This window comes from Schistocerca gregaria, chromosome 4 (assembly GCF_023897955.1).
Source record: "Schistocerca gregaria isolate iqSchGreg1 chromosome 4, iqSchGreg1.2, whole genome shotgun sequence".
NCBI lineage: Eukaryota > Metazoa > Arthropoda > Insecta > Orthoptera > Acrididae > Schistocerca > Schistocerca gregaria.
Window position 1 is genome coordinate 247,771,742 of NC_064923.1, and position 23,790 is coordinate 247,795,531.

Consider the following 23,790-nt stretch of genomic DNA (forward strand, 5'->3'; position numbering starts at 1 on the left):
GTTTCAGTTCATTTCATGAGCGACTGGACACTAACAATGGTGCCACTAACAGCCTTTACATCCAAGCAAAATTACTTTGTGTTTTGTGAAAGAACATTTAACAACAGTCTGCTAAGATAATTGCTGAAGGCTTCACAAGTTGCTCTCTTCACAGCCAACATGTTACATTCAAAATCTCTCTTTCTATAGCTGTACACTTTGTTTTACATCTATTGCACAGCAGTCTCTGTTTCTTTAGAAGTTTTTTCACAGTGACTGTATACATTGGGGTCCAGGGAATTTTCAGCTGTTCTGAACTTGAGCCTTATTTCCTCTACATGCTCCTGTCAAGTTCTAAAGATTTCAGGTTCCTCACTGAGATTGACACTACTGCTTCTTTATCTACTTTAATGAACATATAAATCTTTCTACTTGTTTTAGTTACCATTTGTAGTTTGGTAATCATTGTTACTACAACTACCTCATGGTAAATGGTACCAGGTCCATTGTGGGCATCATCATAGGTGTCAGGTGTATTTGTTACCATTAGGTCTAATATATTTCCATCATTGGGGGAGGGGGATTCTGAACTATCCATTCTAGGTAATTTTCTGAAAACATATTTAGTAATGTTTCACAGGATGTCTTTTCACAACACCCACCACTAACAGAACTGTAATTATCTGTATTGCCTGTTGCATGATTAAAGTCCATTTAAGTGATTACAGTATGATTGGGGAACTTATATACAAATGAACAGCTGTTTTGTGTAAAACTTTTGATTAACAGTCAGAAGGTGAGTCTGGTGGTTGTTAAAAGCATCCAATTACAATTTTATGCCACCCTTGATAATGAGCCATACCAGAATGATGTAACATGCAGCTTTGATTTCTATTTTGATGGATTAGAGTTTCTCGTCTACTGTAATAAATACACCACCTACAGTTCCCACTGACTTATCCTCTAAGTATAAGCCTAAATTTTCCCTAAAAATTTCACTGCTCAACTTCAGTTTTTGACCAGCTTTCTGTACTTTGCATTACATGAGCTTCACTGCTTTTTACAAGTGCTTCAAACTCTTGCAGTTTGTTGTGAATGTTTCAGCAGTTAACTACTAGGATTTTAATACTATGACCAATGATGGGCATTCCTTTGGGTCTTACACTAATACTTTAGGGCTTCCTACAGATGTCATTATTTGGATTGGATGTAGAGTCACCTGACCTAAAAAGCCCTACTGCACACCCCCCTAAACAGTTAGCTACCTGAGTAGCAGCCTCTGATGTACAGTGCACACCTAACCCACTGAAGGCGACCTTACAATTCTCAACCCTATGGCACAAGTCTAGGAAATCATAGCCTACCTTGTCACAGAATCTTCATGGTCCTAGTTCAGACCTTCCAATGTTTTAATTGTTATAAATGTCTATAAATTACTAGCAGATTTACTGGCCAGACATATTCAAACAATAATATAATGTATGAATCAATGAGAAATACCATCTTAATAGTCACGGGACTGCACTGTACATAGGAATTTGATTGGAAAATCTGTTAGACACTGCTGTTTTACCTCTTAACACACTAAGGACAAAAGTTCATCAACAGAAATTGCTTACCAGTAATCTTTTTTAAATAACCTATTGGATTTAAAATGGGAATTAAAATTTTTATAATAATAATAAAAGTCCTACTACTCAGATTGAGATTTCTTCAGTATCCATAATACTGTACTCAATTTCATTATGTGCAGTTAAGTCTACACCTGAATTTCCTGCTTGCTCTGCTTCTCTGTAATAAAACATACATTCTGTATTTTCCTTGAATTTGTTGTAACTCTGCAATACCCTGACTGTAACAAACATAGTTTGCAATACATCTTATAATGTTTAAAGTGACTCTTTAGGCACATAAAATTTAACTGACATGAATACAATGGAACTTAAAGCACCTGAAATTAAAATATCATTAGGAAGATTACACTAAATGAGATACATGCACACTAGGAAGTGGAAAAGCTAGCTAGTAATTCAGTAAAGTGATCTACTGTACTAGCAAGCAATTAAGATTTTCATTAGTAACCAATACAGGACTGATAAAATTACCACCAACAATTAAACACAATGTAAATGTTATCTACAGTCTTCAGTTGAAAATTATTATTCATGATATTGAGACAGTGCTACAAGAACTTAAATTGAATCTGACACATTAAAATAAAGTGATGGTGTATAGCTTACAGCAATACAGTTGTCTTGTTTTTGTGTTTTTACTTACACAAATGCTTCTGTACCCCAGCCAGCAATAGTAACAAATATTCGAGGACCAAGATCACGAGCTGGATTTAAAGCAGAGCCAGTGTTTGCAGAGAAACCATTACCGATTGTTACAATAAGTATTCCAATGTATAGAGGTATTAGAGCTGGAGTTATTCCACAGTTATTTTCATCTATTATTGCACAAATCACTAGCAATAATACAAATGTAGCCATCACCTGTGACAAAAATGTTGGTAATATTAGTACTATATTTTACAAAATATTACTACCAACATGTACCAGAATAGAAAACAGTAAATTCCTTTCCATTGCAGCTAAGATAGGTGAATTTCCTCCCTCAGTTGAAATAAATTCAATGTGCCATTGATAAAATATACACTAATGAGTCTTTTCCCCATGATATCACATGATAACTAAGTTAACTGACCATGGATATTCATGGTCAACTTGCCATACCCAGTGGGGTCGTGTGCATTACAGTAATGCATGTTATGCTGGTTAACATTACATTGGTTTGTGAATGAGGACTCATCAGAAAATAGTACTTCAGCAAAGAATGTGGGGATTATTTGCATTTGTTGATATGCCCATTCACAAAATACTACCCAGTTATGGAAATTGATGCCATGAAGTTTTTGATGCAGTGACCTGTAGTGTGGATGATACCTATGATGATGCAGTATTGTGACAATAATACCTACGGACGTATCGGAATCTTGGTGTAATTGCTGGGCACTTATCTGTAGAGTATGGTACACTGCCACTAGTACTGCTATTTCATTAGCTTCTCCTGTAACTCATTTGCTTCATTTTCTTTTGTCGATCTGTATTCTGCCATCAGACATAAAGGTGTTCACAGTCTTGTAAAAGAAAGAATGACACTGAGCTTTCTCTGGAAAAATACAAAGCAACAGCAGCCTCAACACTTCTCCTACATTCTCCATAAAGCAGGATCATTTCAATTTTTTCTTCTGTGGTTGCAACATTCACTGTCAACATGCACATCTGTTCACCAAATGATAGGTAAGTGTACAGACAATAAAGACAGCACAAGTATTGTGATGTTTAGAGCTACTACCTGTTCTACATCTTCATGATATACGAGCTCCAGTCACAGTGTACAGCCTCTTGTGATATGTCATACTTCGCTTCATGACCACGATGATGCATCGAGTAGTCCCCTGTTCAGCATGTCAAAAGAACTCAACATTCTGAATGGTGTTTTGAAAGTTATGAAATACTGGCCTGTCCTATACCTGCAGCATGGAGGTAGGGTCCCATGTGTCATTGGATATTTAAGGACAATTGACTAGCAAGTCGTAAATTATGATCGTGTACCCAGTTCTATTCCTCTGATTACAGTGCAATCTGTGAAAACATAAAGAAAATGCTTCAAACAAAATGTAAGTAGATTTTGCTTTAGAAACATGTTGTTGTTGTTGTTGTGGTCTTCAGTCCTGATGGATTGGTTTGATGCAGCTCTCAATGCTACTCTATCCTGTGCAAGTTGCTTCATCTCCCAGTACCTACCGCAACCTACATCCTTCTGAATCTGCTTAGTGTATTCATCTCTTGGTCTCCCTCTACGATTTCTACCCTCCACGCTGCCCTCCAATGCAAAATTTGTGATCCCTTGATGCCTCAAAACATGTCCTACCAACCGATCCCTTCTTCTAGTCAAGTTGTGCCACAAACTTCTCTTCTCCCCAATCCTATTCAATACCTCCTCATTAGTTATGTGATCTATCCACCTTATCTTCAGCATTCTTCTGTAGCACCACATTTCGAAAGCTTCTATTCTCTTCTTATCCAAACTACTTATCGCCCATGTTTCACTTCCATACATGGCTACACTCCATACAAATACTTTCAGAAAAGACTTCCTGACATTTAAATCTATATTCGATGTTAACAAATTTCTCTTCTTCAGAAACGCTTTCCTTGCCATTGCCAGTCTACATTTTATATCCTCTCTACTTCAACCATCATCAGTTATTTTGCTCCCCAAATAGCAAAACTCCTTTACTACTTTAAGTGTCTCATTTCCTAATCTAATTCCCTCAGCATCACCCGACTTAATTAGACTACATTCCATTATCCTCGTTTTGCTTTTGTTGATGTTCATCTTATATACTCCTCTCAAGGCATTGTCCATTCCATTCAACTGCTCTTCCAAGTCCCTTGCTGTCTCTGACAGAATGACAATGTCATCGGCGAACCTCAAAGTTTTTATTTCTTCTCCATGTACTTTAATACCTACTCCGAAATTTTCTTTTGTTTCCTTTATTGCTTGCTCAATATACAGATTGAATAACATCGGGGAGAGGCTACAACCCTGTCTTACTCCCTTGCCAACCACTGCTTCCCTTTCATGCCCCTCGACTCTTATAACTGCCATCTGGTTTCTGTACAAATTGTAAATAGCCTTTCGCTCCCTGTATTTTACCCCTTCCACCTTTAGGATTTGAAAGAGAGTATTCCAGTCAACATTGTCAAAAGCTTTCTCTAAGTCTACAAATGCTAGAAACGTAGGTTTGCCTTTCCTTAATCTTTCTTCGAAGATAAGTCATAAGGTCAGTATTGCCTCACCTGTTCCAGTATTTCTATGGAATCCAAACTGATCTTCCCCAAGGTCGGCTTCTACTAGTTTTTCCATTCGTCTGTAAAGAATTCGTGTTAGTATTTTGCACCTATGGCTTATTAAACTTATTGTTCGGTAATTTTCACATCTGCCAACACCTGCTTTCTTTTGGATTGGAATTATTATATTCTTCTTGAAGTCTGAGGGTATTTCGCCTGTTTCATACATCTTGCTCACCAGATGGTAGAGTTTTGTCAGGACTGGCTCTCTCAAGGCCATCAGTAGTTCCAATGGAATGTTGTCTACTCCGGGGGCCTTGTTTCGACTCAGGTCTTTCAGTGCTCTGTCAAACTCTTCACGCAATATCGTATCTCCCTTTCATCTTCATCTACATCCTCTTCCATTTCCATAATATTGTCCTCAAGTACATCGCCCTTGTATAGACCCTCTATATACTCCTTCCACCTTTCTGCTTTCCCTTCTTTGCTTAGAACTGGGTTTCCATCTGAGCTCTTGATGTTCATACAAGGGGTTCTCTTATCTCCAAAGGTCTCTTTAATTTTCCTGTAGGCAGTATCTATCTTACCCCTAGTGAGATAAGCCTCTACATCCTTACATTTGTCCTCTAGCCATGCCTGCTTAGCCATTTTGCACTTCCTGTTGATCTCATTTTTGAGACGTTTGTATTCCTTTTTGCCTGCTTCATTTACTGCATTTCTATATATTTTCTCCTTTCATCAATTAAATTCAATATTTCTTCTGTTACCCAAGGATTTCTACTAGCCCTCGTCTTTTTACTTACTTGATCCTCTGCTGCCTTCAGTACCTCATCCCTCAAAGCTACCCATTCTCCTTCTACTGTATTTATTTCCCCCATTCCTAACAATTGTTCCCTTATGCTCTCCCTCTGTACAACCTCTGGTTCTTTCAGTTTATCCAGGTCCCATCTTCTTAAATTCCCACCTTTTTGCAGTTTCTTCAGTTTTAGTCTACAGGTCATAACCAATAGATTGTGGTCAGAGTCCACATCTGCCCCTGGAAATGTCTTATAATTTAAAACCTGGTTCCTAAATCTCTGCCTTACCATTATATAATCTATCTGATACCTTTTAGTATCTCCAGGGTTCTTCCATGTATAAAACCTTCTGTCATGATTCTTAAACCAAGTGTTAGCTATGATTAAGTTGTGCTCTGTGCAAAATTCTACCAGGTGGTTTCCTCTTTCATTTCTTACCGCCAATCCATATCCACCTACTATGTTTCCTTCTCTCCCTTTTCCTACACTCGAATTCCAGTCACACATGACTATTAAATTTTCATCTCCCTTCACTAGCTGAATAATTTCTTTTATTTCATCATACATTTCTTCAATTTCTTCATCATCTGCAGAGCGAGTTGGCATATAAACTTGTACTACTGTAGTAGGTGTGGGCTTCGTATCTATCTTGGCCACAATAATGCGTTCACTATGCTGTTTGTAGTAGCTTACCCGCATTCCTATTTTCCTATTCATTATTAAACCTACTCCTCCATTACCTCTATTTGATTTTGTGTTTATAACCTCTAGTCACCTGACCAAAGGTCTTGTTCCTCCTGCCACCAGACTTCACTAATTCCCACTATATCTAACTTTAACCTGTCCATTTCCCTTTTTAAATTTTCTAACCTACCTGCCCAATTAAGGGATCTGACATTCCATTTAGAAACATAATCTGCATTAAAAAATGGAGTTTCCATTGAAAATTTCAAAGTAGCCCCTTGCCACCTGCACATGGGGTTGGGTGGCAGGTCGAATGTGATACCATTGTATGGTGTCCTCTGAGACAAAAAAAATTGGAATTGTAACTTTTTGAGATATTTCAATGTTTTCAATTAAAGTGAACAGCTTGTGTATTGGAGAAACTGAGTACTGAGATAACAAACAGTCTAATCTACTGGTTCTAAAAACATGAAATTTGTTGGCAATGTACTTTGTGTGATGTAGACAGTTGCTAAGAGAGGATTTTTTATTTTATTTATTTATTTTTTTAATTGAGAGATTAAAAGTTTTTTGCTAAATCAACACCCAGCCTGGATCACTGGTTGCAGAAACATGAAGTTTGTTGAGAATAGAACATCATGGATCACAGATTTACAAGAAATTAGTACAAAATGCAAGTTTATATGTCATTGTGGACTATCATATGCTGAATCATTAATAAATACACAATTAGATCAGCACCAGATAGTACATTACATTCTTAAGCATTAAAGCAGTCACATTTTGTTTTAGCCGAATTTTGGAAAGGCTAACATGCACAGTGATACCTACATATAGTAATAAAGCATTACCTTCAACTGAAGCTTCTTCCTGATTGTCAGAAAACTTAAACCATCAGCTATGAAGCTGTAGTGTCATTAACAGATGAGGTGTTCAATAAATGGTTACCAGTATTTGAAATTCTCTAATTTTTACACTTGCTTTTTGCATAAAACTGCACACAAATACATAAATCTTTTCTCACTGTCTATTCATGATTCACCAGCCTATTTTAATCCAGCAGACAATTCCCATAAAAAAGCAATGGTATGTAAAATCTCTTCTGTAACTTTCATTATGAAACATATCACAGGACATCCTTCTCTACTAGCATTACTTTTCCTCAACAGTAGTCATTGATGCCAGTATTATTTTTCAAATTTTGAACAGGTCAGTATTATCTCAGCTGCTTTTCTGAAAACTTCCATGTAATTTTATACACAATACTTCAAGTTAAAATTTATGAAAAGTAATTACCTTATTTTTGATATTACAGCTGGTAAGTATTAGCTCTGCATATACAGTTAATTTTTTTTTAGGAACATTTTAAATTGCAGATTATGTGGCACACTTAAAATTTCTATTGTTAATTACACAATCTAGTACTGTTTGCTATGTTTATTTCTGGATTCATTTATGAAATAATAATCAAAATTAATAGAAATCCAATTGTCAAAATAATTTGTAAACCCTTTAAAATATGGTTATTACCACAGAGTGAAGAGTAGTAAGCATACACTTGATGTGATCAGATGTATTTTTGTATTTTGGGCAAACAACGTAATTTCAACAATTCCAAGGACTGTATGATATACTAAAATGTGATAAAATATGTTAACATAACAACAAAAATTTTGCAACAACAACCTTCAAATTTATTTAGATCATTTCAACCATGAGGGCCTAAAATGTGAGAATTTCAGCTTCAAGAATCAGACTCCTCGACAAGAAGAACTGGAGCCAACTCCACAAGAAAAGCTAAGTAAACTAGAAAGTTTATTGTAATCTTTGCTCCTCTCAAATTTTTCATAAAGGACTTTGCTTATTGTGGACAATAACTGGAATTAGGAAGAAGGGGGGAGATTACAAACACAAGAAAATAGCTAGTATGTGTATAAATGTCTTAAGACAATAACAAAATGATGACAGAATCTAGCATTACCTGTTTCACTGAGCTATCAGTCATAATATGGGAGCTATGACTAGCAAATTCAGAAAAGTACATGATTGACTGGGTCATATAACTATAAACAGCAGACAGAATAGAAGGAAATGAAAGGTTCAGTTACTAATTACAAATCTCTGGGTGTAACACTTGTACGGACATGAAGTGGAATGATCTCGTAGATGCATTCATGGGTACAGCAGGTAATAGACCTCATTTTATACTGGGGAAATGAAATCTGTCAACAAAAGAGATTTCTTAGAAATCAGTCATGTCACCCATCCTAGAATATTGCAAAAACATGTGGAACCTGCACTAGGTAGGATGACAGAGGGTACTTAAAGTGTACAGAGAAATGCAACATGAATGGTCACTGATTTGTCTGACATATGGGAGAGTGTCATAGAGATGTGGAAAGAACTGAACTGGTAAACTCTTGAAACAGATGTAAACTATTATGAGATAGCCTACTTTCAGGAACTGACTTTAACTGATGACTATGGTTATACTACAACCCACTGCATATCAGATCAAACCAATTACAGCAAGCAAAGTGGCTTTTAAACAATCATTATTCCTATGCTCCATGTGTGAATGGAATGGGAAAAAGCCCTAATAACTGACATACTGGGGCTTACCCTCTGCCATGGATTTCACAGCAGTTTGCAGAGCATGTATGTAAATTTAAAAATAAAGTCAATAAAATAATCATGATACGGGCTCAATTTTACCCATATTTCTTTTACTGGGCCATGAATGACTTACTTTCCTAAAATGAAAAAGGAAGAAAAATGCTTTCAGTCACAGAGCATGATTTTTATTAAAATGCATGATGTATTTGAAGTCCTGAAGCCCATCTTCAGGTGCTTAACATATTGTTTTGTGATTCCCGCATGTTTCTCTGTGTTATCTGTTGTATTTACATTACGCGGATAATTTACACAGTAAAAATACAGATTTTGCACATGATAATGGTTTCTCTTTCATTAAATTTAACTTACTGCACACAGAGATTGTGCTAGCTGGACTGCTGTTAGCACTTTGGAACTCAAGAGTGATTTTTTCCACTGATTTCATGTGATTTCTTCAATAACCATCCACAATGTTCAATGGTCCCTGTCAATCAGTACATTAGGCATACCTGCTATTAGTTTAGCTGTGGTTGTTCTTTGGCATTTCCACTTCACAGTCACATTACCAACAGTCACACTGAGTAACTTTAGAAGTGTTGAAATGTCCCTCATGCATTTGTTATTCAGGTGACATCCAATGACTGTTCCATGTTAGAAGTTACTCAGCTTACATGACCAACCAATTCTGCTGTTACTCTTTCTCTACAGGCAACACAACAATTCCAACCTTTTTTTATACTGGCATGTCCATCTTACCTGGCATCTAGTTGTCATTTCTGCATTACACAGGTGTGTCCAGATACTTTTGATCCAGTATTGTATATGACATAAATATCATTGTTATACTATCTTCCCCACCTCCCTTTCTGAATCAGGGCCAATTATTCTGCACAGTACTTTTCTCTCACAAGCATCCAGCATGTTGGCATCTCTTACAGTTAGTTTCCAAGTTTCTGAAGTGTATGTGGGGCATTGATCTGGGTTTTGCAGATGATTAATTTAGTCATGCAGGATAAGAGCAATGAGGAAAGCAGTTTTGTTAGGGCAAAGTATGCTCTATTAGCTGCCTCTGGCACAAGGCATCAGTGTTGTAGGTTACAGCCAATAAAAAGTGTCTGTTGTATTTATTTAATGGGTTTTTCAAAATGAATATTGGGGTTTTAAGGCTTCGTAGCATCTATTACAATCAACTTACAATGATAAATAATACATTGAATGAAACAGCAACTCAAATGTTTTTCTTTATATGTTCAATGTGGATGCCATTCATCACACAGCACACATTGGGTTGATAGGTGATCTTCCCAGACATTGATCAGTGTGGCTGGAGTAATTGTTGCAATAACTGCTTCAATCGTGTTTCTGAAGTTGGGTAGATCAACCAGTAGTGGAGGAATATACACAAAATTCTTTATGAACACCAAATGCAAAAATCACATAGTTTCAGACTGGGTGGGTATGGTGGCCATACAGAACAACCTCTGTCATCCAACCCCTTGCAGCCAACCCAGTGTTTGGGTACAACATCATTTAAGCAGTTCTGTACTGAATTATGCCAGTTCAGCAGCACAACATCTTGCTGCCAAATAAAGTTCTGTGGTTCAGCTTCTTCCAGCTGAGGAGACAGCCACAGTTATAGTGCATCAAGATGAGAAACAAAACTGCCTATAAAGTTTCTTCCAGGATAAGGCACAACAAACATTCAATTTAGGATAGTCTCATTCCAACAATACCATCTTGTGAGGATTTTATGACCCTCAGATGCACACATTATGTGTGTTCACATTTACCTTTAAGTGAAATGTTGGTTTATCACTGAAGACAACATGCTCCAGAAAATCTTCATCATCATGCAGCAACATTTCATTTGCAAAATTAACACATAAACTGTAGTCCATAGGATTTAAAGCCTGTAACAACAGCAAGTGATAAGGCATAGTCATAAGTGTCTCCTTAAAAGTCTCCACGAAGATATCACTGGAACTGCTAATTCATGATTAGCCCTCTGAACTGATTTCCTGGGCTAAGCATGAAAGAACCTCTCACTCATTCAACACATTCTTCAGTCACTCTTGGTTGTCCCATAATCTCTCCTTTGTAAAGACAGCTGTTGTCTTCAAACTGAGGATACCATCTATAGTTATTACTATAACTTGAAGGATTAGAATGGAACTCAATATGGAATGATTATTTCAATACATTCAGTCCTTGCAAACTGTAAAACACAAAAAGTTTGCCGATAACTGGTCACCATCTATGCTACTAGTGCTTGGTAATGGAAAGCATGGGAGTCAGTGCACACAGATGAGCACAGGTATACAAACAAAACTGTTTGAGTTTCTCTTTCATCTGATGTATTTAATTGTAAATAGAAATGGTGAGTCACAGACAGGCACACACACACATATATCAAATGTCTGCTTGTGTCTGTGTATGTGCGGATGGATATGTGTGTGTGTGCGAGTGTACACCTGTCCTTTTTTCCCCCTAAGGTAAGTCCTTCCGCTCCCGGGATTGGAATGACTCCTTACCCTCTCCCTTAAAACCCACATCCTTTCGTCTTTCCCTCTCCTTCCCTCTTTCCTGAAGAAGCAACCATCGGTTGCGAAAGCCAGAAATTGTGTGTGTGTGTTTGTGTGTTTTATTTATTATGCCTATCTACCGGCACTTTCCCGCTTGGTAAGTCATGGAATCTTTGTTTTTAATATATTTTTCCCATGTGGAAGTTTCTTTCCATTATATATATTAAAAACAATGATTCCCAGACTTACCAAGCGGGAAAGCGCCGGCAGACAGGCACAATGAACAAAACACACAAACACAGACACAGAATTACTAGTTTTCGCAACCGATGGTTGCTTCTTCAGGAAAGAGGGAAGGAGAGGGAAAGACAAAAGGATGTGGGTTTTAAGGGAGAGGGTAAGGAGTCATTCCAATCCCGGGAGCGGAAAGACTTCCCTTGGGGGGAAAAAAGGACAAGTGTACACTCGCACACACACACACACACACATATCCATCCGCACATACACAGACACAAGCTCGTGTGTGTGTATGTATGGATGTATATGCGTGTGTGTGTGTGTGTGCGCGGACGAGTATATACCTATCCTTTTTTCCCCCTAAGGTAAGTCTTTCTGCTCCCGGGACTGGAATGACTCCTTACCCTCTCCCTTAAAACCCACATCCTTTCATCTTCCCTTTTCCTTCCCTCTTTCCTGACGAAGCAGCCGTCGGTTGTGAAAGCTCAAATTCTGTGTGTGTGTTTGTGTGTTTTATTCATTGTGCCTATCTACCGGCGCTTTCCCGCTTGGTAAGTCTTGGAATCTTTGTTTTTAATATATTTTTCCCATGTGGAAGTTTCTTTCTATTATATAAAACAAAGATTCCAAGACTTACCAAGCTGGAAAGCGCCAGCAGACAGGCACAATGAACAAAACACACAAACACAAACGCAGAATTACTAGCTTTCGCAACCGATGGTTGCTTCTTCAGGAAGGAGAGGGAAAGACGAAAGGATGTGGGTTTTAAGGGAGAGGGTAAGGAGTCATTCCAATCCCGGGAGCGGAAAGACTTCACTTCCCTTAGGGGAAAAAAAGGGACAGGTGTACACTCGCACACACACACACACACACACACACACACACACACACACACACACACACACACACACACACTCACATATCAATCCGCACAGACAATATTATGTATGTGCGGATTGATGTGTGTGTGTGTGTGTGTGTGTGTGTGTGTGTGTGTGTGCGAGTGTACACCTGTCCCTTTTTTTTCCCCTAAGGGAAGTCTTTCCACTCCCGGGATTGGAATGACTCCTTACCCTCTCCCTTAAAACCCACATCCTTTCGTCTTTCCCTCTCCTTCCTGAAGAAGCAACCATCGGTTGCGAAAGCTAGTAATTCTGCGTGTGTGTTTGTGTGTTTTGTTCATTGTGCCTGTCTGCCGGCGCTTTCCCGCTTGGTAAGTCTTGGAATCTTTGTTTTTAATATATTTTTCCCATGTGGAAGTTTCTTTCTATTTAAAAACAAAGATTCCAAGACTTACCAAGCGGGAAAGCACCGGTAAATAGGCACAATAAATAAAACGCACGAACATACACACAGAATTTCGAGCTTTTGCAACCGGCGACTGCTTCATCAGGAAAGAGGGAAGGAAAAGGAAAGATGAAAGGATGTGGGTTTTAAGGGAGAGGGTAAGGAGTCAGTCCAATCCCGGGAGCGGAAAGAATTACCTTTGGGGGAAAAAGGATAGGTATATACTCGCGCGCACACACACACACACACACACACACACACGCGTATCCATCCATACATGACCTGCCAGCCAGACTGTGGTCACGTGTGTGTGTGTGGTGTGTGTGTGTGTGTGTGTGTGTGTGTGTGTGTAATACATGATGAGCAGCAACTATCCTTTTGATAATATTGTCATTATTCCATCCTGGATTTTCAATTAATTGTACATTGGATGTAAAAAATGCTACAAATCCTTAAAACTGTAATAATCATTTTGAAACACCTGGTACTTTTCACACACCTTACAGGATTATATTTTAGAAGTACATACATTAAACTGATAGATCCCTTCTAGACCTTCTCTGTTTCACAATGAGATATGGTTATCGATTTGTTTCATACATGTGCTGTTGCACAAGACATATATTTACTTTTACACTCATTGATTGCCAGTAACATGCCCTTATTAACTTGTTCAAATGCAATCAACAACTCCTCTGTAAATCCCCTTCACCCTGTCCTTCCCTAGATCTTGCAGTTATGTCTATATTATCATCAGGGCCTAATATTTGTACTGACTTGTAGGAGACTGTCTCCTTCTCTCATCACATGTTACAGACTTAAATTAAAAGTCCAACAACAACACAGCCTACTGGTGAACACCTTTCTGAATATCCAGTGGGCTCAGACAATACTCTTTGAACCTTGACTCTGTTCCTCACAGTGCTCACTGTCATCATCACTAACTTCTCAGTCATTCCCATTCCCTTCAGGGCTGCATATAATTTCTACCTAATCACGTTATCATATATAGCTTTGAAGTCAATGAATAGATGGTGTGTGCCAATACCAAATTCAGCAGAAGAGCTTTTTTTTTTTTTTTTTTTTTTTTTTGCGTAACTCAATAAATGTAAAAGGATAAATTTGAGAGGAAATGTGTTGTTTCAATATCATACCAAAATACTAATTACATAAATGAGATAATTTAACATTTGCACTGCTTTTGGAGGCATGATTCCAATTGTGTGTTTGACTCGTCTAAAATTTTCAGTAGAGTAGAAGGACAAAATTTTCAAGTTTTCTTCAAAAGTTGATTAATTCATAGATGGAAGTTAAAAGTTTAGTTAATACACAAATCAAAAGTGATTTTTTCCATTATTTTTATCTTCAACATTAATTATTAATAAACCTCCTTTATTGTTCACTTTGCATAGAAATACAATAATGTGCTACAATATATCACCCTTGTATTATACTTTTTCTTAAATGTTTGATGAGCAAAAGTGTAAAATAGCAACAAAAAGTATTGAAACACATTACAAAGTACTGGCTACAACAATACTAAACTGGAAATCTACTGATCACTTTAAAAAATGTCATTATCAAACTCCTCTACTCCTTCTTGGATGTTAAAATATGTCCTAAGATACCCTTTTTCTTTTCCTTGCTGGCCATGTACTTCTTTTACAAAGTGGCTGCTTTCCTCATTTCCTGGCTAAGTTTAATCAATTACAAGTGACCAATTCTGACAACTACTCTTTCTTCTTAGATTTTTCATATGGCATCACTGAATGGACCATTATTTTGAAATGCATGTTAGATTGTAGGGCTTCTAGTGCACTGAGCTTGAGATCCTTTGCTTCCCTATCTTTATTATCTTGATGATGCCATGTTGTTCCAGCACATAATAGCATTCACTTGGTGAAGGACTATCTTTGTTTTCTCAGAAGTCTTTTTCCACTCTACAAAACAGGAGTCAGATAAAGAATTAATTTCATTTGGCCCCTTTCCTGAGGCCAACGGCCTTGCCACCCAGTGGTAACACCGGTTCCCATCAGATCACTGAAGTTAAGTGTTGTCAGGCTGGGCTAGCACTGGGATGGGTGACCATCCAGTCTGCCTAGCACTGTTGGCAAGTGAGGTGCACTCAGCCCTTGTGAGTCAAACTGACAAGCTACTCGATTGTAAAGTAGTGGCACTGGTCTTGGAAATTGACATATGGCTGGGAGAGCAGTGTGCTGACCACATGCCCCTCCATATCTGCATCCAGTGACACCTGTGGGCCAAGGATGACACAGTGGCCAGTCGGTACCTTTGGGCCTTCATAGCCTGTGCAGAGGACCATTTTCTGACTGGGTGGCATGAATGTTTCTGAGAAAATCCAATAGAGCAGAAGCTATTTGGTTGCATCCTTTCAGTCCTTTTTTTCAAGCCAAGTATAGAAAGCAATCCTTTCCTTTGTCTATGCTTAGTAATGAATCAAAATACAGAAATTGTGCAGCTCAACATGTCTTGAATAGAATACTTCACATGTGAACAGCTTTGGCTTTTGCCAGTTCTGTTGTATATCAAAACATACTCTAAACACATTTAGATTTTCCTCCTTCATTACTGCATAGAATGTTTTCACAAGAACAGTACCTGTATGTGCCAAAACATTTCAAGAAACATCAGGGATGTCCAAAGACAGACTCTCAAATTTGGCCTATAAATTTCATGTAACAGGTAAGTTACCAACTGAAAATTAAGGAGGATACAGCAGCATTACTAAAGATAAGGAATTTATGCATGCTACAAAAAGTAATATTAAAACATATAAATGGAGAGAGAGAGAGAGAGAGAGAGAAACTATTCAGGGGAAAAGTCTTCCTTTTTGCTTCTTTCTCCAGTTCCTGCATTTTAGTGATGTGATTACCATGTATTTTAGTATTAATTTATTATGGTCAGTTTTGTCTAAACTACTTACAAGACAACAAAAAGTTGCGATATCATCATATGTGAGATCAGCTGTTCTACATCCTTTTCTTCCTAAGATTTTGAATTCACTGGTATATCTGGTAGCCCATGTGAACAGGCATTTTCTTGTTCTTAATGGATTTATTGGATGCTTTCACTCTCAAGCTAGACTTATGACCTCACTCATGGGAATATTCTACTCTTTCATATCATGTGTCCCTTTCGAGATAAATAATCACAATACTTAGAACATGATAACAAGTGCAGGTAAAATACAGCCTAAAACCTTTACTGTTGCTTGTTGTCATCAATAGGGTGGTTGGCTGCACACAGTCACTCTAAAACCAAAACATTAAATACAATAACTCACACAAAACCTTATAATAGTAATGAGACAAATTAGTGACATAATTATTAATAAGTATTAGTAATAGTATAGTTAAATACAATCCCAAAGGGTTGGCTAAACCAAATTGTTCTGAAATAGCTTTAGATATTTGTTTCAGATATGCCCATCATATGTGAAGGATGGCCTCATATACTCACAACTGAATGAATTATTGGTCAGTATCTGAACAAGCAGTGAAAAATTCATAAGTACTTCATGCATACAGAGCATTTTCAGGCAAGAGCATTCACTAAATAATTACACACTTTTAAGCACTGACTCACAAAAAACTGTAATGACTTCTTAATGTTCATTCGAATGAGCTATGTTATCCTCAGTGGATCTGAACTCAGTAGTCCACAACACTGTCTCAGTGCTTTTCATCCAAGTCCATCACATACACAAATAATTGAAGCACAGCTAAATTCCTACAAGTTCATAGCTAACAAGAATAATTAAAGTGAGATTAAAGACTGCACATATGAAAACTGGCCATTCCCTGAAATGGCTTGAAAAGTTCTATGTTTCAGCAGAAATCAGAATACACTAATACTTAAAAGTCTTCACTTGTGACCTCTAAATACTTTAGTGTCCCCATGCTCACAGAGTGAAACGTGCGGTACACACACCACACAGAATTTGACCACATTGCCGACTGACTGCAGATGAAAGCTACATGATGAACCACCTGTAATGGGAGACCCTCCTCTAACATTACCTTTTTTTATATAGAAATAACTGATACTATTTACGCAATTGATGATTGTATAGGCGAACATTGTCTCAGTTGTTTATATAAAATAATTTCATATGATTCTGTATACAATGTATTATATTTCAGGTTAAAATATGTAAAAAGAAATCAGTTTGTTAGTGATCTGTACGTACAGTTAAAATTACTCTTCTTTTTGAAATATTTGAAATTGAAAATATCTGGCATACTTAAAATTCCTATATTAATTGCACAATCTGACACAAATTATTAAATTTATTTCTGGACTCATTTACAAAATAATGATATATTTTAGCAAAGATTCTTCTTTTGTCAAGAATGTTTGTAAACTCTTTTGCTTTGTAAACTCTTTGGAATATTGTGAGTGTCGCAGAATGTTAGTAGTAGTGGGCATGCCTCTGATGGAGACAGATGTTTTTATATGACCAACACTAACAATGTAATTTGGAATATTAAGTGTAAATTTAAAAACAGTGTGATATTTAATAATGTGACAGAGAATAAAATGTACGTCAAATTCAAGAAATATACAGGCAAATCTTCATCAGTTATTTAGTCATCAGGAACCCACAAAGTTATAAATCAAAATTTCAGCTGCAAGAATGTACCCCAGATGCAAGAAGTGCTGCCAGCAACAATTGAAAATGAATATAAGTGAAAATTTTTTCTTTTGTATGTCTTACACCTCATGAAGCTTTCAAAACTTGTGCAGACACAGAGAATTTTAATAGTGATGTATGGGAGGCTACGATTACACACTGAAGATGAAAGACTGCATACTCTTTTGTGCACACTACTTTAAAGGCTCATTCACATAACCACTACTTGACTCAGTGTAAAACATTTACTTTGACTGCCATTCAGAATTTATACAATAATTTAACATAAATACATACAATAAAATCTTTGCGGTCAGCTTGTAAACTCTTAATAAAACACTGATGTATTATTTAAAGAATTTCAACTAAATCTTAAGCTAACATTTGCCACATCCAGAACTCTAGTCAAAACACTAACTTAACACATTTTTTTCCCTCACAAATATAAATGAATGTACGTCAAATGCTGTTGGATTATTAAAAGAAATATGCATGCTGATACTGTTATTGTGTATCTGTGGAGGAGCTCATAGTTACAGCACTATTTACTTAAAATTAACTAAATTGTTCATAACATTTTGTATATTAGTTTAGTTAGAAAAGTGGCCTGTTCAGTCAATTGCTGGCATCATCCACTTTCATTTGGTGTATCACAAATACACAGGATGTAATGGGCTTAGATGTTTAATTTTCAATGAGATCAACCAATTGCCACAGTTCCAAAGCTGTCATTAGTTTTTTTATTGTGTCTGTAAGTCATTTATGTATTTACAGTAATACCACATTTAATGATAATACTTCAGGTTGCAGGGTTCCTCAATTTCAGCTCATCCTGCAACCATGCGCTGGAACTCACACACACCTCTTTCCACATGGGTAATGCCGATGACCTGGGTAACCTCTGCCCCCTCACTTGCTGGCCAACCCTATCCCTGTGCTTAGCACTCTGTCCATCTCAGCATGGTTGCCTGCAGTCCAGCAGACAGCTCGCTACTCGAACAAACACTGATGCTGGCCTACAGTCGTCCTGTCAGAATCAGAGCACCCTGTGGCAGTCTAGCCAGCTTCTTGCAATGTCACAATTTCCTACCACCTGAGCACTCAGTTAATGCGTTCCATTTTCTGAATCACTTGCATTAGCCTCCATTTTAAAGTTTAACAGCCTACTCTTTTACTGCAAACTTTTCCCTGACAAAGCTATATTGAACTGGGCAATAATCAAGAGTTAATGTTGTTGTGCAAACCAGTACTTTCTGTTGCTGCAGAAAACTCTCTCACATTATCATTTACAAGGGCATCCTACATTGTTATTCTCCCTTTGGGTCTCTCACAAGGGACAGTCAGTGGTTACCAACTTTTCCTTTAACTGGCTGAGAGTAAATATAGAGTTCTGCAAAAGCTCACAGTTTTCAACATGCTATAACAACATCTAACACTGGACTTTTACCAAACCATTTCAACAGCTCATGCATGGTGACAAGCTCAATTTGTAATTACAAAAATACGAAATTTGAAAAACTGAGTATTTATCAATGTTTGAAAAAAAGCTCCTCAGTGTTTTTTCTAACATTTATCTCTGGGTAAAAATCTGGTCCACCACTGACTATCCAAGAAGTAATCCACATCGAAAAGAGCCTATTTCACTCTGCTTTATTGGGGGGAAATGATGGAACAGGAGGTTTTAGTACATTTTATAGCCCAAGTTTAGGAATGTCATTCCTCAATAATTTGCACATGCTATTGGACTTCCTTTCTTGTAGAGTGTGTGTATAATTCTTTCCTTCCACTGTGAGGTATTCCTATTCTTCCCAGATCAATGTTACTATTTTTAAGAGAAGGTGTTCAAATTTCCAGCCATCCAGTTTTAGTCCTTCTGAAGAGAATTTGTCTGACCCGACTGCCTTGTTTTTCTGAATCATTTCAGTGTAGTTCTTACTTCTCCAACTTTAGAAGAGGCCCAGATCTCTTCATTTGCTTGTCCTTGTTCATCCATGGAAGCATATGAGATGTAACCAGAAAGTAACAGCAATTTTTTAGTTTGTGGGTTTTGTACATGTTTGATTTTCACATTTTTTATCTTATCGGTACATGTGTTACAGATGTTGCATTTTTAGTTGTTTCCAATATTTAGTTTATTGTTGACATTTGAAAAAGTTATATTTGATTTTGGGTACTCAGCGAATTTTTGCTTTCAAAAGATGGATCAAAGAAATTGCAATAAATTTTGCTTGGAAAAATGGAATAAAGTGCAGTACCACATCTGTAACATTGACTGTGATTTTTGGTGAATCTGTTATGAGTACAACAAAAGTTTCCAAGTGGCATAAACATTTCAAAGAGAGTTGAGAAGATGCTGAGAATGATAACCAACCTGGATGCCTTGGCACATCTGTTACTGATGACAGTGTGGAACAAGTAAAGAAAATGGTATTGGAAAATCACTGAATCACCATCACAGAGATTGCTGATAATATTAGCGTATTCTTTGTCTCATGCCAAACATTTTTTTTTTTTGGGGGGGGGGGGGGGGGGGGGGACATACAAGAAACATATAACAGCAAAGTTTGTTCTGCAATTGTTGAGTTTCGACCACATCATTGCTGAAAGAAGTCAACAATGATTCAGAGGTTCTAAAAAAGGTTGTAATGGATGACAAAACTTAGGTCAACTTGTATGATACTGAAATCAATTGTCCTAATGGAAACTGCCTGAAGAGCCAAGACTGAAAAAAATTCGACAATTTTGATCACATCTGATCATTTTTTTCTTCAATTACAATGTGATAGTGCATCATGAGTTTCTACTTCGTGGTCATACAGTCAATAAAGAATACTATGTAAATGTTATGCAGCATTTTCCTGATCCAATCCAAAAACATGTCCAGAACTGTGGCAAAATCATACATGAAACTGGATTACGACACTGCTCCCACTCAAACATCAATGTTTGTTCATGATTTTTTTTTTTTGCCAAAAAACAGAACTGCTATGTTACCTCAAACACTGCATTTATCAAACATGGCCCCCTGTGACTTCATCTATGTCCAAGGCTGAAGAGAACTGTGATAGGACATTGTTTTGCCACAATTGATGAGATAAAAAAGGATCACTGAAGAAGCTGAACACCATTATGAAAAATGAGTTCCAGAATTGCTACCAAGACTGAAAAAAGCGATGGCACAAGTGTATTATATCTGCTGGGGATCACTCTGAAGAGCACTAAACTTAAGTTTATGAATAAATAATGATTCTTTAAGAAAAACAAAAATTCCTTTTACTTTTAGAACACATATTCTACTGTGTGAGTCTAGAATTAATTTGTCAACATGCTTACACCATCATTCCAGTGTCCTTTCTCTTTGCTTATGATGATACCACTTCTGGCCTAGATTGGGCTGTTTTTAGAGTGAAATAGCTTCTGTTCATGATTTAATGTTACAAAGATTTTTTTTGCTTCATTCCGATTCAGTAGTAACCCTATTTTATCAATACGATTGTTCAATAATTCTTTTATTTTGTTGGTGAATTCTTTTTTCAAGGAGAAGAAATAAAAAAAAATTTAAGTTTTACTAACGGAAAATCCAGGATGGAATGCAACAATATTAGAGAGGAAAGTTGCTACTCACCATATAGTGCAGATACTGAGTCACTATAGGTACAACAAAAAGATTCACACAATTATAGCTTTTGGCCATTAAAGCCTTTGTCAGCAATACACACACGACACACACACACACACACACACACACACACACACACACACACACACACACACAGACTCCGCAAACCCAACTTGCACAAACGTCTGCAGTCTCAAGACAACTGAAACCACACTGCAAGCAGCAGCACCAGTGCATGATGGGAGTGGAAACTGGGTGGGTCTAAGGAGGGAGGCTGGGGCGGGGAGGGGGAGATATAGTATGTTGGGGTTGGTGGACAGTGAAGTGCTGCAGTTTAGACAGAGGGCAGGAGAGAACGGGGGGAGGGGAGGGGGAATAACAGAAAGCAGATAAATATAAAGAAATTAAAAGACTGGGTGTAGCGACGCAATGACGGCTGTGTAGTGCTGGAATGGGAACAGGGAGGGGGCTGGATGGGTGAGGACAGTGACTAACGAAGGTTAGGGCCGGGAGGGTTACGGGCACATAGGATGTATTGCAAGGAATGTTCCCACCTGCACAATTCAGAAAAGCTGGTGTTGGTGGGAAGGATCCATATGGCACAGGCTGTGAAGCAGTCATTGAGATGAGGGATATTGTTCAGCAGTGTGTTCAGCAACAGGGTGGTCCACTTGTTTCTTGGCCGCAGTTGGTTGGTGGCCATTCATGTGGACAGACAGATTGTTGGTTGTCATGCCTATGTAGAATGCTGCACAGTGGTTGCAGCCTAGCTGGTAAATAACATGACTGGTTTCATAGGTAGCCCTGCCTTTGATGGGATAGGTGAAGTTAGTGACCAGACTGGAGTAGATGGTGGTAGGAGGATGTATGGCACAGGCCTAGTATCTAGGTCTATTACAGGGGTATGAGCCATGAGGTAAGGGATTGGGAGCAGGGGTTGTGTAGGGATGGACAAGTATTTGTGTAGGTTTGGTGAATGGCGGAATACCACTGTAGGAGGGGTGGGAAGGATAGTGGGCAGGACATTTCTAATTTCAGGGCACAATGAGAGGTAATCGATACCTTGGTGGAGAATGTAATTCAGTTGCTCCAGTCCCAGGTGGTACTGAGTTATGAGGGGAATGCTCCTCTGTGGCCAGACTGTGGGACTTTTGGGAGGCTGGAAAGATAAGGCACGGGAGATCTGTTTTTGTACGAGGTTGGGAGTATAATTACGGTCAGTGAAGGCTTCAGTGAGACCCCCTCTATATTTTGAGAGGGACTGCTTGTCACTGCAGGTGCGACGACCATGGGTGGCTAGGCTGTATGGAAGGGACTTCTTGGTATGGAATGGGTGTCAACTGTCGAAGTGGAGGTATTGCTGGTGGTTAGAAGGTTTGATATGGATGGAGGTACTGATGCAGTAATCTCTGAGGTGGAAGTCAACATCTAGGAAGGTGGCTTGTTGGGTTGAGTAGGACCAGCTGAAGCAAATGGGGGAGAAGTAGTTGAGGTTCTGGAGGATGTGGATAGGGTGTCCTCACCTTCAATCCAGATAGCAAAGATGCCATCAATTAATCTGAACCAGGTGAGAGGTTTAGGATTCTGGATGTTTAGGAAAGAATCATCTAGATGGCCCATGAATAGATTGGCATAGAGTGGTGCCTTGTGGGTGCCCATAGCTGTAACCCAGATTTGTTTGTAGGTAATGCCTTCAAAGGAGAAGTAATTGTGGTTTGGAATCCATAGGGCATCTGGAAAGGTAGTGTTCAATAGCAGTAAGGCCTTGGGCATCAGGAATGTTAGTGTACAGGGTGGTGGTATCAATAGTGCCAAGCAAGGCACTGTGTGGTAAAATGACAGGAACTGTAGAGAGTCGGTTGAGGAAATGGTTGGCATCTTTTATATAGGAGGGTAGGTTCCAGGTAATAGGTTGGTGTTGGTCTATGAGAGCAGAGATACTATCAGTGGGGGCACAGTAACAGGCCACATTGGGTCATCCTGGTTGGTTGAGTTTATGGACTTTAGGAAGCACGTAGAGTGCAGGGAGTGGTAGGTGTAAGTAGAGAAATGGATTCTGGGGAGAGGTTCTGGGATGTGTCTAAGGATTTGAGTAGTGACTGGAGATCCTACTGGATTACTGGAATGGGGTCAGTGTAGCAAGGTTTGTAGGTGGAAGTATCTGACAGCTGACAGAGTCCATCCACCCGGTAATCCTTGCAGTTCAAAACAACGATGGTGGAGCCTTTGTCTGCAAGTTGATCGTAAGGTCGGGATCAGTTTATAGATGGTGGACTGTGGTATTTTCTTTGGATGTAAGGTTAGTTTGCATGTTGAGGAATTTGGGGAATGATGGTGGGGCAAAGTTTGAGATTAAGCAATTCTGGAAAGTTAACAGGGAGTGATTTGGGGGCAGTGAGGGTGGATCATGGTTGAATAGAGGAGTGAACTGAGTTAGGCAAGGTTCAATATTGGTCTTTGGTTGAGTCTGATTGGTCTGGTTGGTGGTGAAACAGTGTTTCCACTGTAGGTACCAGCAGAAGGAGAGAAGGTCTTT

General features: G+C 38.2%; 1 protein-coding gene across 1 annotated transcript in view; it reads right to left on the reverse strand.

The window, feature by feature from the left end:
* The window catches only part of LOC126267194 (aquaporin-9-like), a 216,055-nt gene that overhangs the window by 15,589 nt on the left and 176,676 nt on the right, over positions 1-23,790 (reverse strand). The window contains exon 5 of the mRNA XM_049972162.1: positions 2,257-2,474. Coding sequence (XP_049828119.1) covers positions 2,257-2,474 — 218 coding nt within the window. The remainder of the gene's footprint in view (positions 1-2,256; positions 2,475-23,790) is intronic.